Here is a 17,482-nt window from a genome sequence, read left to right on the forward strand (position 1 = left end):
GGATGTCCTTCAGCTAAGTGTCGATAATTGAATCTTCAGTAAACACCTCATCTAACGGCTGCCGGGCTTGCTGGAAAGGGAATGAAGGAGACACTTCCATCATTTTTGAGCTCCACCGTGGACAGAGTCGTAGAACGATCCAAGTGAAAGGGCACAAAAACAGGAGCAAACTTGAAATCTGCTCACCTCGACGAACAAGCAACAACTTGATACATGGCAAGACTGAATTGCGTGAAATAAATCAAAGTCTTGAGGAGTCTGTTGGCGTGCATCGGGCGTTTGCAAGCGATGCATCTGCTCTCCTTGTCCTCGGGATTTCGCCTATGCCTTTCGCTAACAGCTTTCGTGAAACCACCGGGATAGAGGATTGGTTGTCAAGTCGAAAAGGCGTCAAAGACGGAAGGGTCGGCCCTGCACCAATTTTGGATCCTCGTTGGTGCTATACGTGATGAAGTAAGAAATACGAGTGCAAGTGAGAAACATAGCAGATATACGGAGTACAAGCGGCATGGCATCGGCAACTTGCACGTGAGCCTGAAGCTGCGTTACCTCGTATTCATTGCCAAGACCGCTAGCGCAAGAGAAGTCTCAAAGTCCAAGCAAGGCCGACCGTGTTCTATGCTTACTACCTTCCACATATCGCCCTGATAGCAGTCAAAATCTAGTCAGATGCGGCCAATTTCCTGCATCCGCACTTCCGGGCCTACGAGGCTGTGCCATCCTTCAGCAGCGTCGCCGAATGTTTGAGCCTTGGCAACAGGGAAGTTCGGCGTCTTGACGCAACAGAAACATGATTTGGGATTCCAATACCCCATAAAGTGACAGCTTGAAGACTGGAGATATGGCGTCCAAAGCATGTGGCGTTCGGAATTTCTTGCTCAGTCATCGCCGCAGGTGGACTACGCATGATGCCTCGGATGGTTTCCCAAGCAATGCCTCCTTGACGCCTCTAGAGTACATACTATTTTCAGGGCCAGTCCTATCAGTGCTCCAGGTCCTTGGGAACTCAACACCTATAGGTTGGTCTACAAGGAGCGATTGTGTTATGAGGAGGCTGAAAATCAATGCCTGACCCCTGACGTGAACTTCAGGGTCGTTTGCGAGGGAGTAAATTGGGCTGTCTAGACCGAGCGCCACCCCAGGGAAAGAAATGCCCGCCTCCATTCATCTGCGCAGGCCACCCGCAAACATTCAGGTAGGTGGACAACGAGAACTTGTTAGTCTCAGCAATATGAGTGAAGTTAGATAAAGTTCTGAGCGCCTATTCTCCGACACACGCCGCCCATCGTCTTGGCGGTCCAACATCTCAACATCACGCACGAGCGGCTCAAAAGCCCGAGACACCTTCCTGCAGTCTATTCTTATACTAACGATTTCGTGTGCCATGATGGTACTGCCGCCTCTTGCCACTGACTGAAATGTTATAAAAGGCGGGTTCTCGCACACTGCAAGCGTTTTGAAACATCTACAGATCTTTCGTACCCTGGGTTGCTACTGGAAGTCGGCTGAGATATCGTCAAACGATCAACATCATCAATATGCGTTACATTCGACAACTCCTGGGTCCAGCTTTGGGGTATTTGGCCTTTGCCTTGCCAGGCAAAGCCGCTCCGGTCAACCACTCCGCGCCAGCATCACCCCCTTCCGTCTCCATTCAGTTCCCTGTCGGCGCAAATGGACCAAACGCACCGGTCGTGTTCCCGCTGTCAAATGGATTTCCAAACATAGTAAAAGGCACTCCAGCTTTCCAGCAATTGACGGTACAAGCCCATGGTTCTGTATCGAATGCACCGCCTCCACCCTCTTTCGCAGCGGATGACCTGCGAAGCTTCAAGGTTATCCAGATCCAAGAGACATTCGAAGTGTATTACTTCACCCAATTATTGCTTAACATCACAAACAACGTCCCTGGCTTCGAGATCAACGACCTGTCATTGAAGCAAGATATCATTGAAAAGTTGACGGTCATCCAAGGTCAGGAGCAGTGGCATGCTCTCAATGCCGGCGGTGTTCTACAACACTTTAACGTTTCCCAGATTCAGCCTTGTATTTTCAAGTCTCCCGCGACCGACCTCACAAGCGCCATCGACATTGCCGCAAACTTCACTGCGGTCGTCATCAGTTCCCTTCAAGATGTCGCAGTCCGCCTCGGCCAAAACGGCGACTCGGGTGTCATCCGCGGCGTGGTTTCTGTGGTTGGCCAGGAAGGAGAACAGCAAGGCATCTATCGCACACTAGGCAGTGACCTTGTCCCCTCGGAGCTCCCATTCTTGACCCAATCAACCCGCGAGTTTGCATACTCTTCGCTTCAGCAGAATTTCATTGTGCCTGGCACCTGTCCCAATGACAATACCATCGACGTGCCGATCTTCGGAACTTTGAACGTCTTGACCACGAACATTCAAGCCATCGACCAGGTTCTCACCTTCAGCATCCAGAGAGATTCGACCGAAGGTCTCGGTCTTGTCTACCTCAACCAACAAAATCTACCCATCGTTGAAGCGATCACCAACGCATCTACCAAAAACGGTGTGACCACTTTCTCAGCCAACTTTCCATTCAGTCAGAATTCAATGAACGGCCTTACGATTGCGGCGGTCGTCAATTCGACCGGACCGTTTATGAATGCCAACGACGTTGCGAACAAGACCCTCTTTGGCCCTGGCTTAATTTACCCTAATTAGTCTGGTGGGGGACGATTGGCGACGATGTTGATTGAGCGAGACGAGCTAGCTTTCAGCGACATTTTCTTTGATCTAATACATTTGTTAGTGCTGTCTTGTGCAAGCCGTACATAGTCAACATGAGGACTCCATCATATCCAGAGCAAAGTCGACACCGTTCCGCTCGTTACTATCCTGCAAATGCCTTCTCACTAAGACCCCTTTTTCTAGGTAGAACGACCCCAGCGGCGTGCATCGGGAAAGTGTTAACGGATTTACTTTTCTTCTTTTGCCTTTTCCTTTTCTTTTTTTCCTGATTTATGAGGATCACAAGATCAGCATTTATCTTCGGGAAGTGAATCGACTGGCCGAATCCATGGCACCCCGCCTACCTATGTATGTTCCGATGGCGGTGTAATTCGCTGAAGCTGAATGGCGAGCACAGACAATGGTTCCCTGTCTCAACGAGTGGCGTTCATTGGAGGCAGACTCAGGAAGGTCAAGGATTCAGTTGCCGACTGGGAGCCTCGTTCCATATCCCACCTTCTGTGTCCCGTGTGCCCACTCCCAAGGCAATCAATCGATGTGAACAAGTAGTATGCGGTTCCGACACTCCGCAGACCCCCCCAGTCCACAATCTTGACCCGTTTTCGCCTCGCGTGAGCATTCAACCGAAGATCAGCCTAAAAAGGCTTCTTGTGCGTCCTCCCCCCCTTGCATCCCCCTCCATAATTGCGCATCAACTTCGCCCCTGACTCACATATTAGATGCAAAATGGCCCAAGATTTACCAGAACGGAGGTCGATCCGTAAGTACTTAATAGGGATCTGCCCTGCCTAGCAGTGCGGCCTAGGTGGTTACCGGTCTAGCAGGTGGGATGCGCCTTTCGGGGGCAGATTCCCCTCCCCTCACTTGCATCTCACTTCCACTTCACTCTTGCGCCATACCATCATATTGAAATGGAGGGTCGCGGATCACCGCCACCCGCTGGTTGCGACGCGAGAGGGCTGCGTGACCGAAAGTTGGAGACACTTTCTTTCCGCCCGAAGGTTTGTTTCCTTTTCGATTCTAATCCTTTCTCTCCTTTCCTCTCCTTTGCAGGGGAAAAGATTGGTGCGCATTCGTGGATTTCGTTGTCACCACCAGGACCAAATCGGTTTCATTTCTGCAGAGAGTGAGAGAGACATGCCATACCAGCGGCAACAGACTAATCCTTCAGAGCGAGACGACGATGCATATCCGTACCAGCAACTCGCTGTCTTGGGTTAGTATCATGTCCTCTGCTCATATGGTGTTCAGTACCCCAGAGCTAACGACCACAAACAGCATTATGCCGCCTTGCCGAGCCCATTGCCTTCTGCTCAATCACAGCCTACACCTTCGTCATGGTCGTCGACATCAAAGGCGAAGAAAACGCCTCATTCTACGCTGGCCTGTTAATCTCTGCGTTCGCCATGGCCGAAGCCTCTACAGCGATGATCTGGGGCCACATCTCCGACCGCTATGGGAGAAAACCCATCGTGCTGCTGGGACTTGGCGGAGTGGCGCTGTCGAGTCTGATTTTTGGGTTTGCAAAAAACTACTGGGTTGCTCTACTGGCGAGAGTCGTGGGTGGGCTCTTGAATGGGAACGTGGCTGTCATGCAGACTATGGTGGCCGAGATGGTGAAGAGACCGGAGCATGAACGTAAGTCTGCTGAAAAATCGAAAGCGTTACAAGTTTTCCCCTAAAGCTGAGTTTGGATTTCAGCGACAGCATACGCCGTTCAGCCCTTCGTGTGGAGTTTAGGGTCCATTGCTGGCTCGGCTCTGGGAGGCTTTACCGCACAACCCGCCCGATTCTATCCACATCTCTTCTCCCCTGATGGAATCTTCGGCGAGTATCCTTACCTCTTGCCCAACCTGGTTGCGGTAGCAATCATTGTCATCGCCATCATCCAGGGCTGTATCTTCCTCGAAGAGACGAATCCGGTGTCACGATCATCAGGCACACTAGGCACGGTCAACAATGCCGACATCGTCAATGAGACAACACCCCTATGGCCGGGGCAGAGGAGAGAATCGGCGGTCAGTGCCTTTTCAGCAGGGCCCGGCGGGCTCACGTATGTTGCGGAGTCCATGCCCGTAGCTATTGATCCTACCTTCGACCTTCGGCGTCCGTCTCTGGCTTCTATTGGCTCACTTAAGGCACTGGCGAAGGTCGGATCACAAGTCGAAGCTGTCATTGAAGACGAAGACGACGAGCAGACCGCAAAGCCGGAGCAGATCAGGGCTTTCACCAAGCCCGTCATTATGTGGACCATTGCTCTCGTGGTGATGTCGTATCACTCAATGGCCTTTGGCTCGGTTCTCCCTATTTACCTCCTCGACGATCCAAGAAGGCCTCCACGCCAGCTTGACCTGAAGGGGGGTCTCGGCATGACCCTGCATGAAGTTGGGACGTACCTCGCCACCAGCAGCGTCATGTCGTTGTTTTTCCAAGCGGTTGTATTCCCGATTTTCGTGGCGAAGTTGGGTGTCTGGAAGGCTGTCTTGTCCGTTACGCTTCTGAGCCCCTTTATCCACACGCTGGTGCCATTTGTCTCCCTCCTTTCAAAGCCCGGGGCGGGCATTTACGCTGTGCTCGCATTGCAAAGCTTCACGGGCGTCGTCTCCTTTCCAACCTTTTTGATTCTGTTGAAGAACGCGACGCCCTCGCCGTCGGTACTAGGGAAGGTGAACGGGCTGGCCATGTCAGCGTGCTCGGCTGCTAGAACAGTGGGACCACCACTCGTCGGCATATTCTACAGCAGCCTTGGCTCGGCAGGGGCTTGGTGGAGTTGTGCCCTCGTGGCCATAGTTGGGGTTGTCCAGTTTTACTTCTCACCCCGGCCACGGGATGACGATGAGAATATATTGCGGAGAGCGTCAACGGCTGCTGTCGAGGTCCCGCCCATGGCTGATGTGGCGCGGAACCGGGAGGAGTAATGACGTCGCAGGGCTATTGCGTCCTCGCGGCATGTGAGAAAAAAGTTGATGCATCTGTAACGGAAGTAGGGCAGATAGACGACTGTGAGTGCTTGTTGATCCCCGGCTATGATTTGTCCGCTGTATGTATCGTTTTCACGCCATCACGAGTGCATTTTTCCACCCAGAGGATCTCTTTCATTCCGGAGAACTCACGCGAGAGTGTTCCAGCACTGTGCTCTGATCCGACACCTCTCGAGGCAACCTTCCGCCTCGCGAAATAGGCAGAAGAGCGCTAGCACGGTTTGTTCCCCCGCCTCAGCCTGATGGATGGGTTTGTTTCATACCTACCTTTATTCTTGCCCGATCTTCCTTCTCCTGTAGATACGAAAAGATTGCTTGTCTTGGCTGATCTCTCATCTGGCGATTTTCACTGTACCAGCCCCGGATCAAAAAGAATTGGCCCATACAGGATGGTCTCAATCGTCGAGCTGGGAGTTTTCGAGATCCGATCCGACAGGTTCGAGCTGGACACGCCGCCGACGCCGTTGTCACAACCGCCGGCGCCTCCGCACTTCGTCGTGCTCGACGACCTCAACGACCTCAACGACGTCAGCTACGACACGGTCCACGTGAAGAACGCGCTCGCCTAGACGGAGCTAGCGCTGCCACAAAGTCCCTGACCCAACGATCGTCCTGCCGCCCGACCAGGCCGAGAAGCTCCAACGGGACTCGTTCGCGACCGGGATGCTCGTGTGCGTGGAATCACGCGCGGACAGTGGTGGCGGAGGAGGAGGAGGAAGGGGGGGGGAGGGCACACGGCTTTGCCGTTTGGTCCACTAGTTAGTGTTTTTCATGGAGGCCTTAGAATCTGACGATGGAAGAATCATCCAAGGCAAAGACGAGGAGAGGGTTGGGCATTTCACATCATGGCATTCGTGACAATGTGTCCTGTGTGCTTCATTCAAGCTCCGCAGTGCCCTGGATCAGGATAACTTCTGCACACGCCGGGTGTGACAGTAACCCAGACCAGGGGGTGGTCCCTTTGACATCACCAGCGAAAATCGTCTCACAGTTGCTATGAGAGTTTGAATGGCTCCAAACTCCGACCTTAAGGTTTTGCTCCGGACGGGTTTTCAGTATTCCTGCCCGATTTGACTCAGAACTGCTCGCCGAGATGTTTAAAGTTGACATTCCGTAAATCGCGGTCATCTCTTCGGACTGCTGAAACCAGTCAAGCTTGTTTCCCTGAATGATACACAGAGAGTCAATCCAGATATAGCGGAAACCGAGGATCTTTGCGATGACCACGCCATCCCTCAGCGTCTGCAGGAAGGCTTCGAGAGCGATGCCTTTGCGCCTCTCTTCCAAATTGCCATCGCGCGTTTTCAATGGGTGGTCTTCACCCCACTTGTAGGATATCGTCACATAAGGAGCGATTTTTTTCGCGCTGCGTGACATACAGCTTGATCCCCGAAAGGTCGTCGGCTGACTTTCCAATATCTTCCACTCGTTTCGGAAGAGGAGTGGGATCTCCCACACACTTGTCGTGTCTGTGCATACTATCGTCGACCCATTGCTTTGCTCGCTGAAAAGCTGCGCCAGATCCCGGATCTGGATCTGGAAGCACGTGCAGTGCAGCGTACCGTGCAGCCTGCTGATTGCTGGAGAAGGGCAGACTGTTCTTGTTTCCATTTCTCCGGAAGAAAACAATTGAATTGAGTCGATGTTTCCATTCGCTGATATGGGCCACGAATTCGGTGGCAGCACCTATGGCAACCTTGAACTCGCACTTCTGAGGCACTATCCCTAGAAAAAGATGGCATAGGTAGACATGGATTCAGCTTCAACAACGGCGTTGAGTTCTTTTGCCAGAATATTACAAAGTCCACAAAAGCCACTGGCAGATTGCCGGAAAGAACCCAGATAGTTATCCGGATGGGCTTTCCAGTGGGTCAGAGTGACATGCTCGGATTGAATCGTCTCCCACCGGCCATCCAGTAAATCGGGGCCTGAGACGATGTTTGTGAAGAGCAGCTGACGGTCTTTGCAAAGCCCCGCGTCCGCCTTCACAACAACGTCCGGAAGGACAAGCTTGCTCGACACGGGTTGGTTAGCAGGCGCTCTTACGGCAGGCATGTCTGGCGGAGTGGCCTCATTGATGTGCTGCGGAACTAGGTCTAATTTGATTCCCGAAGTGGGGAGACGATATCAGGTTTGACCGTGGATGTTCTGAGGTACTGCATATCTATGTCCAAGGTGCCTCTCCCAGAGTATTACGTGCTCCGTGACGGAGCAAGGCTGGCAATTAAGCCTGACGCAACCGTGGAAAAGTTCCACCGAAGATATATGGCGGGCCAAATGAACGCTAAACGCAGTCTGGGCAGCCCGAGTTTGAGGCTTTTATTCGAGCATCAGCTGGCCGTTTGTTTCTTCAATCCCACGCCCATGGCATGATTTCAGCTTTTTGCATCTATGTATGGTTTTGGGCCCCTTTTGGATACGATTACAGGTGCTGGCGACCGCTCCAAGTAGGGGAGGAGGGAGGGCGGAGTTAACGCCTCAATATCTGTTGTGTGGCAGATAAGTCGATGCTCACCATGCTATCACGACCTCTTCTCCCCTGCGGGAAGCGCAAGCTCTACAATGCCTTTGGCCCTCCTGCAACGAAGCCCTCGTACAGGAACCGGTTTCATCCGCAGCTCCGTGTTTACTCATTCAGCCAGTCAGCATTCTCGAGGCGCGAGGATGGCTCCAAGAAAGCTGTGCAAGCCACCAAGTTTGCGGAAGCACCTCCAAGCAGGACGGACAGCACGGAGGCCCCCAAGCCAGAGTCTATACAACAGAATGAAACTCTCAAGGCTGAACCAGAGTCCGCCAAGAAAGAAACTCTCCTCTCGGAGAAAGTAGTCTCCAACAAGGAGCAACGAAAAGTTGACCTGGCCATCATGAAGGAAATGGTCCAGTATCTGTGGCCCAAGGGAGACTGGGGGACCAAGTTACGGGTTGGTACCGCATTGGGCCTTTTGGTGGGAGCCAAGATCCTCAACGTTAATGTTCCCTTCTATTTCAAAAGCATTGTGGACTCTATGAACATTGATTTTCTCGCCGTCGGGGGCACCGCCTGGACAGTGGCAGGATCGATGATAGTTGCATATGGTGCGACTCGCATTGGCGCAACGTTGTTTCAAGAGCTACGGAATGCTGTCTTTGCCAGTGTCGCTCAGAAGGCTATCCGAAATGTGGCACGCAACGTCTTTCAGCATCTTTTGCGGCTAGACCTGAATTTTCATCTGTCAAGGCAAACCGGTGGATTAACGAGGGCCTTGGACCGCGGCACCAAAGGAATCAGTTTTTTGCTAACGTCCATGTTATTCCACATTTTCCCGACCGTGCTGGAGATTTCCTTGGTTTGCGGCATCTTGACATATCAGTATGGGGCCCAATTCGCCGCGATTACGGCAGCCACAATGGTCGCATACTCTACATTCACAATTACTACAACTTCATGGAGGACCAAATTTCGCAAGCAGGCAAACGCAGCAGACAACCAAGGAGCTACAGTGGCCGTTGACACGCTGATCAACTACGAGGCGGTCAAATATTTCAACAATGAGAAATTCGAAGTCAATAGATACGATGCCGCCTTGAAGAAGTACCAAGATGCTTCTATCAAAGTCACAACGTCGTTGGCTTTTTTGAATACCGGTCAGAATTTGATCTTTTCGAGCGCCCTCGCGGCCATGATGTATATGGCGGCGAACGGGGTGGCAAGTGGCTCCTTGACGGTTGGAGACTTGGTCATGGTCAATCAACTTGTTTTTCAATTGTCGGTGCCGCTGAACTTCTTGGGTTCGGTCTATCGAGAACTTCGACAGTCTCTGCTCGATATGGAGACCTTGTTCAATTTACAAAAAGTCAACGTGACGGTCAAAGAGGTTGCGAATCCGAGGCCGCTTGCGTTGACAAGGGGAGGCGAGATTAAGTTTGAAAATGTTACGTTTGGCTACCACGCTGATCGGCTGATTCTCAGAAATTTGAGCATGACCATACCAGCGGGGAAAAAGGTTGCTATAGTCGGACCCAGTGGATGTGGGAAATCGACAATTCTCCGATTGCTATTCCGGTTCTATGATGCAGACTCGGGCAAGATTCTGATTGATGGACAAAACATCAGGGATGTCAGTTTGGATAGCTTACGACGAAGCATCGGTGTCGTGCCGCAAGACACTCCACTATTTAACAACACCATCGAGCACAACATCCGGTATGGCAACGTCGACGCGTCCTTGGATGACGTCAAGGGTGCTGCGAAACGAGCGCACATCTTCGACCTCATTGAACGTCTGCCAGCTGGATGGAATACCATGGTTGGCGAACGGGGCATGATGATTTCTGGCGGTGAAAAGCAACGACTTGCTGTTGCGCGACTGATTCTGAAAGATCCTCCTCTCTTGTTCTTCGACGAAGCCACGTCGGCGCTTGATACGTATACAGAACAGACGCTGTTGCAAAACATAAACAGCATTCTGAAGGAGAAGGGTCGGACCAGCGTTTTTGTTGCGCATCGACTTCGCACCATCTTTGACAGCGACATCATCTTCGTTCTCAAGGAAGGCCAAGTTGTTGAACAAGGCACTCACGCCCAGCTGTTGGCGCGCGAAGGACTTTATGCTGATCTCTGGGCAGCCCAAGAAGTCTCAATCGGACAAGACATGACCCTTGAACGATCACTGGAAGAAAAACGCCAGACTGACGAAAAGGAGACCTGATCTTCACTGGAACAGTGCCCGAACGTGGCTACCCTGAAGGTACTCCGTAGTTAGCTGGTCTAATCGATTTCGGTTGGTTTGATGACATTGTCTTGGATAAGGTTTGAAAAGGAGAGCGCGTTAGTATTCGGTCCTCCACAATACCGGACGGCAGGACGCGGGGTCTGGAGGTGGCACCTTGGGTTCACACGTGGAGAGAGCGCAGAATTCTCTGTCTCGCACAGTTCGGGGGCGCCAGAAAAGGAGAGCGGCTGTCCCTGGAAGAGAGCTCCTCGTCGACAGTATCTTCGAGAACACCAGGCGAGACATGATGATCCCAAAAGACGCAGGTGGGATGGACTATTGCGAGAGGAGGAATTCAGCAGACCCTCACTATCTTCCAGGTTGCCAGGGAAGCGAGATGATAGACACAGCTGGGGGACAAGGGGGAAACGAATTTCTTTTTCGCACGTGGCGCGAGATTGTGGCATCAGATCCACTTGGTAGAGAGCGCCCACAGCTGCATGCAGCCTAGCAAGAAGCCCCCCGAGTGCCGATCCCTCCCGACGGTGTTCGATATCTCGGATAAAGAAGCCAAACGGTTGTGGAAAGCCCACGAGGAACGAACGGTAGAGGAGGATAGGTATGGGTACAGGTGCGATGGCAGGACAAGTAAGTTACCACCTCACGATAAATTCACGGCGGTCTCGCAACTCGCCCAATCAAGGAATCAATTATCTCTCCAGTCAACTCTCTGCACTGATTCAACTCATGCTCATCTTTTGCGCTAGTCGTCTTCGACCCCTTCGATGGAAGTTTCTCCATGCATGTCAAGGGCCAAGGCTAGCAAAACCGTCGAAATGGATTCTGGGCTCGTCTAGATAGGAGCGCCAATAACAATAGGCGCTAAGCCCGCCGGAGACTCCAACAGAGGGCCGCTAGGTGCCGCCGATTGCGACTCTAACGAGCCAAGCAGCCCTAACGCTTAACTAAAGCCCTTAAAGCCTTTAAGCATGAGCCCGGAGAGATTGCGCAGGCCACATGCCCAATACCACAATGCTGGCCGGCTCCCTTTCGCCATCCGTTTCCAGCTCCGTCCAAATTGCGGCCTAGAACAGTACTCCGTCCTCGATAAAATCAAATGAAGCTCCCACCACGATTGCAGTCTTGCAAGCGACATCCTACACACAGACTCGGTACACACTCTCTTTCAAGACCCCGTCGACCAACTCCAGCAGTCACTCCTTCAACCACATTTCTTTCAGCTTGCAGCCCGTCCTTCTGGAGCCCTCAAAATAACCTTTGATTCTACTGCATGCTTGCTACGCTCCGCTCGTTTCAGAAATTTAAGAGCTTGCATTAGGCCCTGCATACCACAGACTTCCGGCGAACTCAGGCGAACTCACGATATCCCGCTCGCTCACCAGCCTGTTTGATTTCGCGTTGAGAAGAAGTCCGGAAAATCCGAGAAAACGGCTCATCTGACGCGTGTCAGGCGCTCGCTGCGAACACTGTACATAAGACATCATTGGGGCCCGCTGTCCGCGATTGCACCCTCGAAACCTTTCCCCGCTGGGAACCGAAGTATCCGAACGATCAAGGTGCGAATATCAAGGGCGCAAGCCTCTGAACGAGCGAGGACTGTCCTTTCCGATCTATAAAAGAACGCGCGCGCGAGGATTACACCTCTCCATACCAGGTCGGCAAATTTTGAAAATAGGAAGAGGGCGCTGCCTGTATATAAAAAAAGGCCATTGGCGTAGATCAGCTTACACCAAGGCTCGCTACTATCCAAAGGCACTCAGCCTCCGAAAAGCCCACAAAGACCACCACACCTCGACTTTTACAGACGTTGCAAGAAGCCATCTACAAAGAAAATGGGTCTCTTCGATAAGCTACAGTCAAGTAAGAGCGCCCTCTTCCCTGCAGGCCGCTACGCAGCCAGCTGTGCTCGTTGCGCATTGATCGCGGATAGAATATTCAACTGATCTTTTCCCATCACAGAACTGGAACTCTACCGCCTCGAGCAGAAATACGCGCGCCGCAAGAACCGGACGACCTTCACCACAGGCGCCGTATACCAGGACGGCGAATACTTCTACACGGGCACTGCCGACGCGAGAAGTCCGACCATGTCCACGAACTCGACAGGCAATTCCAACAATAGTTCCGCAAGTAACAAGAGGAGGTCGCAGATGTGGGTGCCACCCGAGCAACGGAGATGATTACAACACAACAAGCAACATGGGCTGGCCGCTCGCTGCAGCTGGCCTATGCGCGAACCTGTCAGCTTTTTTGCTTCATGTGAATATTTTCCAGATTTGGTCTTGGGTTGAGCATAGCACTGGCGTTTGTCTTGTGAGGGGCTTTTTCTCCCCCTCTCTCTCTCTCTCTCCGTGTCGATGCCCCGTCTATCTTTTTGACAAGAAGTATGTGTTTTCGAGCGTCCGGGTCGGATGAGCAGCAGCAGCAGCAGCAGCAGGGTCACGAATTGGACTGGGAAGATCCGAGAAGGAAAGAACGAGCGGCTGGGATTTAGACGTTAGGTTATGGTGGCTAGGGTTAGCGATTGAGCACCGTGCGAGGAGGTCTCCGTCAGAAGGGGGGCGGATCGGGCCCATCCATTCGGCCAGAGTCAGGGTACTGGGTATCATACATCACATAACATATGTCTACAGTGCGAGATGAGATACTCGTCGGTCAAAGCACGACTAGACCAAGAAAGAAAGATACATACAAGTAGACACTTGGTACTCGGCATGTTCATTGATGCCGCCGCCATGTTCATCTGATGCGTGCGTGCGTGCGAGCGCGTACCGAGAAACATGGCCATCAATCTCTCGAAGCCTCCGATGCCGTCGGGACATACGAGATACTCGTAGAGATACCTCCATGCATGCATACATACATACATACAGTACATACGTCCACAGCGAGCTCGCCGGCCATCCACGGCACCCACTCATAGAACACGCGACAATCACCGACCTCATTCGATCCAAGTCCAAGCTCTAGCCCCAATACCCAGTACGAGCCCACAACTTCCAAGCACAATCATCGAAATCCGGGACGAGGCTGAGCGAGCGAGCGAGCGACTACTACCGCCCGCCGGCCCCTTCTCCTTCTCAGTCTCTCTCACACACACTCTCTCTCTTGGGGTGAGTCAACTTGCTAGGTAACGTCGTGTTCGTGTTCGGATACTGAATACTATGCTATGCTATGCTATGCTGTGCTATGCTATGCTATGCTATACCATGCTATGTAACGCTGCTTCCCCTGTGCCTTACCTACGCCGCTGGCATCGCATCCACTTTGTCTCCGATAAATATTCAATATCACATACCAAAGTCCATCCGTCAGTCAGTCCGTTACTCCGTCCGGCTGGCTGGCTGGCCGGCCATCCATACATTCTCTTTTCCATTGCCGAGACAACAAGGAGAGGGTTGCTTTCAAAACACACTTCCCAAAGACTAGATCGTTCGACAGTCACGCATTCTTATGCAGCTCATGACATGGCGCTCCCCCTCTCCCTCCTCTTTAAGCGGCCCATGTCCTCATTTTCCAAGGCGGAGACGTCTTTCACGCCTACAGTACCGTGATCAACTTGACCTTACTTCTTCTTCTCCCTGTCCTTATTCCCCCCAGCCCTGGCAATCCCACTTGCAAACTTCCCAAACCCTCCTGCGAGACTATGACCTCTCTTATGCGGTCCAATTCGTTCTTCCCCTGCGCCCGCGGCTCTAGCACCAGGGCCAGCGGCACTTCCTCCACCTGGGACGGTAACCGTCAACCCACTGCCCGCCTTGACCAGCCCTGACCCGGGCCCGGTTGCGCCAACACCGCTCAAGGGTCTACCACTATGCAGTTTGTGCCCCGTTCGGAATGCATCGCCATCTGTTGCTCCACCAATACCACCATCTCGTAAACTCGCACGGCTTGAGCGACCGACATCATCAACTGCGCTCGGTATCGCAGACCCAGGTGTTTCTGCGTCGAGGTCTCCCCGGAGAAGCCTCTCGTTTCGGCGTCTTGCACGTTCTTGGGTCTGTTTGAACTTGTCAAGAAGTTCTGGCCATTTTATCTCGTTTGCGCCGAGGGACGAGGTGGCATCACGCGTTCGCGACAGACGGGAGGCGACGGTGCTGTTTAGGGCGCCAGTGCTCGCAGCGGGGAGAGAGGAAGAAGAAATCCCGGAGACGACTCTAAGAGGTCACGAAAACAAGTTAGAGCGATGTTCAAGCGTGGGACGAAGAACAGGGGAGGAAATGGAACGTACGATGGTCTAGCTGAAGTCGGCATCGAGGGCGGCGTATGCAACAGTCCTATGGCGGAGACACTGTTGAGGCGGTTCTTCAGGGCGCCGAAAGCGGACGATTGGGGGAGCAACATCAGGAGACCGTAGAGACATTTATAGAGGTAGGGGTAGCGGTCGGGTTCGAGGAGTTGGAGCCGCAGATCTGGTGAATTTTCCACGTCAGTTAGAGCCTCGCCCGACAACAGGTTGCGAAAGGGATGCGTCGAACTTACATGTGAAGACTGGGCTTTCTAGTAACTGCACTAGCTTGTCGATTTGGATGAGCATGTTGACCGTCATTTCCAAATCCGCGAATATCTGTAGGAGATTGTAAGCCTGTTCGTACGCTTGGGCCAAAAGGCATAGCGAGAACGTAGCCACGGCATTGTGGCACCACGCGCGAAACAGTGCCACAAAGAACATCTGTCCCTCTTTGCTGTCCGGGTTTCGGAGCCTTTTCCTCAGCTCGGCCAGTTCAGGTGCTGTGATGAGGTTGTTGTTGAGATTCTGGACCATGATGCTGGCGAACTCGATGTCTTCATCCTTTTCGATGCAGTCCGCCAATGTCCTATAGATCCGTTCAGGTTGGAGGTTGATGCACAATTGACGAATAATCAAGTTGCCGCGGATCTCCAGCAGCTTCCGGTCTGTGGAGAAGAGCTGCAGCAAAGCCACCATGAAGGATGTGAAGTATCCGTCTTCGCTGTTCCTGGAGATCTGGGAAAGGAGTTGAAGGTCGCGTGTCACGACCGCTTCAGCCGGGTCTGAAAGCGTCTTGAGCAGCGCCGGGAAGGTTCCATCGTTGAAGGCAAGGACTTTCTTGGGCGCCTTTCTATGAAGCATGATCAACCAGCTCAACGCCGCGACGCGTGTCTCTTCGTGCTCGTTGAGAAATTGTAACGTCAACGCATTCACTGCTGCCGCATAGTCGAGATCTGCTATAGGTTGCGGTGACGGCGCTGCGGTAGACCTAGGAGTGACCGCTGGGGGCGATTGCTCGATCTCAGAGGGGCCCTCTGGAGATGTCTCGGTTCGAGCCTCTGCCTGAGAAGGCACACTCTTGCTCGTTCCCGCTGATTGTCTTTTTTCGGATCCTTCGCCATCCCGCGTCGTAACGCTGGCTAGGGTGCTGGACCCGTGTGCACTTTGGTCCTCAGTCGACAACTCATCCTGAAAGGTGACAATATAATCCATCAGCGACCTGTTGACCTTGCTGGCAGTGGTTCTGACTTGCTCCGATTGCGCCGACAGTGCCGGCAAAACACGAGACAACAGACGAGGCACAAACTGCAGAATTTCTTCCGGGCTGATCTCGAAGAAGCTGTCGATCCATCGCAGGGCGACGATTCCGATCTCTTCTTCCTTTTGTTTTGACAACCCCTCAAATCGTAACTGTGGCGCCGATCCTTTACTGGACGAGACGTCGACAAACTTTAGCAGGATGTCAAGAATTTGTGCATAATCCACCTGTACGTCCTGTCCAGGTATCCAATCACCGTCGCGCTCCCCAAGTTCGTTGAGTTCGTCTTGGGCGGTTCCCGATTCTGAATCTTCGATGGCATTGTCATTTGATTGACTGCCGCGAGCTGTGGCACTGCCCACATCAGACCCATGCCTGCGGTTGGCGGCTCGACGTCGACGACCTTCAGCGATACCACGCTTGATCTTTGCGATTTTCTTGATTTCGTTAAGGAAGCGCTCCAGCAGCCCCTGCGTTGCGACATACACATCACGGTTTGGATCACCGAGGAATTTGAAGAGGCCTCCAAGAAAAGCTGGCAAGTAGTGTACAAGCTCCAAATCCGGAATAGTATCCAGGAGCGTCAGCCATGAAACCAAAAAGGTGCGAGTAAACGGGTTGATGACATGAATGCGCTCTTCAAGAAGGGGAATGAACTTTGCGAGGGAGAAGGTCGTGGGAAGCTCGGCGCTTTCCTTGTCGGGCTCGAGTTGCTCGCCGTCTTCGTTGAAATTGAGGACTGAAACGTAAGAGGCTGCAGACTCAGAAACGATATCCTTAATCAGACGATCGAGGAGCTCAGCACCGTTCTTCACCGAGAGCTCTGAGTCGGCAGCCAGCTGTTTGGTACAGGGTTAGCAGCGGACTAGAGTGGACGGAGGTCAAGTCATGCCTTGCATAATGCATCAAAGATGTCGTTGAAGAAAACTAGAATCTCTCCTTTGGCCACTTTCGCAATGTTGTACATGGCCTCGCAGGCATAATAGCGTACGCGGGCATCTTGATCGGTAAAGCACGCAAGAACAGGTGGAACAATGTCGGATAGATAGCGCGCAACTTCGTCCTAGAGGCGCCGGTTATCAGCCATGGCCGACACGCATCATATTGGCGGACCAGACATACAGAGCCCAAGGCGATGGAAGCAGCTGCTAGACCAATGAGGCCTCCGTTGCGGGCGTGCGGAAGGTGCACGGCATAGGCATAGTCGTGACACAGTTGATCAATCGTCTTCCGGATCTTGTCGTATTCTTTGGCGGCGCTAGCCTCCCTGATGAAACGCTCGAGCCTCGTGGCAATCAGTCACAGACACAAATATCTCGATGAGCGGGTGGGGTCATACTCGAGTGCCCCCTGCTTTCTTTTGTCGTAGAGTTTGTCAGTAAGGAGACGTTGGACTGCGGGATCCATGGCGGTCTATCGATGGAGTGACGCAGGTTTTCAAGACCATTATCGAATGGGCGGTATACGCCTCAGTGGCAATAAGAGTCGGTGGTTGAAGGGCCAACTTCGGGCGCTGGGATGAGGATTTGGGTCTCAAGGATGACCGAGAGACTCTGTCCAGCTTTGGATAGCTATTCAGAGATGTTGGT

The 17,482-nt window shown here is 52.7% G+C and overlaps 6 protein-coding genes across 6 annotated transcripts; 4 read left to right on the forward strand and 2 right to left on the reverse strand.

Annotated features, from left to right (window-relative positions):
- Nucleotides 1-1,538: 1,538 nt before the first annotated feature.
- Nucleotides 1,539-2,684, forward strand: A1O5_03158 (uncharacterized protein; the record flags this gene model as incomplete). The annotated part of the gene is made up of 1 exon (XM_007743771.1): nucleotides 1,539-2,684. One exon carries the CDS (start codon nucleotides 1,539-1,541, stop codon nucleotides 2,682-2,684), a length of 1,146 nt encoding a protein of 381 aa, XP_007741961.1.
- Nucleotides 2,685-3,848: 1,164 nt separating this feature from the next.
- A1O5_03159 (uncharacterized protein) lies at nucleotides 3,849-5,629 on the forward strand (the record flags this gene model as incomplete). Its single annotated transcript, XM_007743772.1, has 3 exons — nucleotides 3,849-3,927; nucleotides 3,990-4,349; nucleotides 4,413-5,629. 3 exons carry the CDS (start codon nucleotides 3,849-3,851, stop codon nucleotides 5,627-5,629), a joined length of 1,656 nt encoding a protein of 551 aa, XP_007741962.1.
- Nucleotides 5,630-6,568: 939 nt separating this feature from the next.
- On the reverse strand, nucleotides 6,569-7,747 carry A1O5_03160 (uncharacterized protein; the record flags this gene model as incomplete). Its single annotated transcript, XM_007743773.1, has 3 exons — nucleotides 6,569-7,058; nucleotides 7,102-7,417; nucleotides 7,492-7,747. The coding sequence occupies 3 exons, from the start codon at nucleotides 7,745-7,747 to the stop codon at nucleotides 6,569-6,571; spliced, it is 1,062 nt and encodes a 353-aa protein (XP_007741963.1).
- A 461-nt stretch (nucleotides 7,748-8,208) lies between these two features.
- A1O5_03161 (iron-sulfur clusters transporter atm1, mitochondrial) lies at nucleotides 8,209-10,380 on the forward strand (the record flags this gene model as incomplete). The annotated part of the gene is made up of 1 exon (XM_007743774.1): nucleotides 8,209-10,380. One exon carries the CDS (start codon nucleotides 8,209-8,211, stop codon nucleotides 10,378-10,380), a length of 2,172 nt encoding a protein of 723 aa, XP_007741964.1.
- A 1,856-nt stretch (nucleotides 10,381-12,236) lies between these two features.
- On the forward strand, nucleotides 12,237-12,584 carry A1O5_03162 (uncharacterized protein; the record flags this gene model as incomplete). Its single annotated transcript, XM_007743775.1, has 2 exons — nucleotides 12,237-12,264; nucleotides 12,364-12,584. The coding sequence occupies 2 exons, from the start codon at nucleotides 12,237-12,239 to the stop codon at nucleotides 12,582-12,584; spliced, it is 249 nt and encodes an 82-aa protein (XP_007741965.1).
- A 1,385-nt stretch (nucleotides 12,585-13,969) lies between these two features.
- On the reverse strand, nucleotides 13,970-17,300 carry A1O5_03163 (DNA repair and recombination protein RAD54 and RAD54-like protein; the record flags this gene model as incomplete). Its single annotated transcript, XM_007743776.1, has 7 exons — nucleotides 13,970-14,561; nucleotides 14,636-14,816; nucleotides 14,887-16,033; nucleotides 16,076-16,732; nucleotides 16,822-16,956; nucleotides 17,016-17,178; nucleotides 17,233-17,300. The coding sequence occupies 7 exons, from the start codon at nucleotides 17,298-17,300 to the stop codon at nucleotides 13,970-13,972; spliced, it is 2,943 nt and encodes a 980-aa protein (XP_007741966.1).
- Nucleotides 17,301-17,482: the final 182 nt, after the last annotated feature.

Source organism: Cladophialophora psammophila (genome assembly GCF_000585535.1).
Source record: "Cladophialophora psammophila CBS 110553 chromosome Unknown aczJe-supercont1.4, whole genome shotgun sequence".
Lineage (NCBI taxonomy): Eukaryota > Fungi > Ascomycota > Eurotiomycetes > Chaetothyriales > Herpotrichiellaceae > Cladophialophora > Cladophialophora psammophila.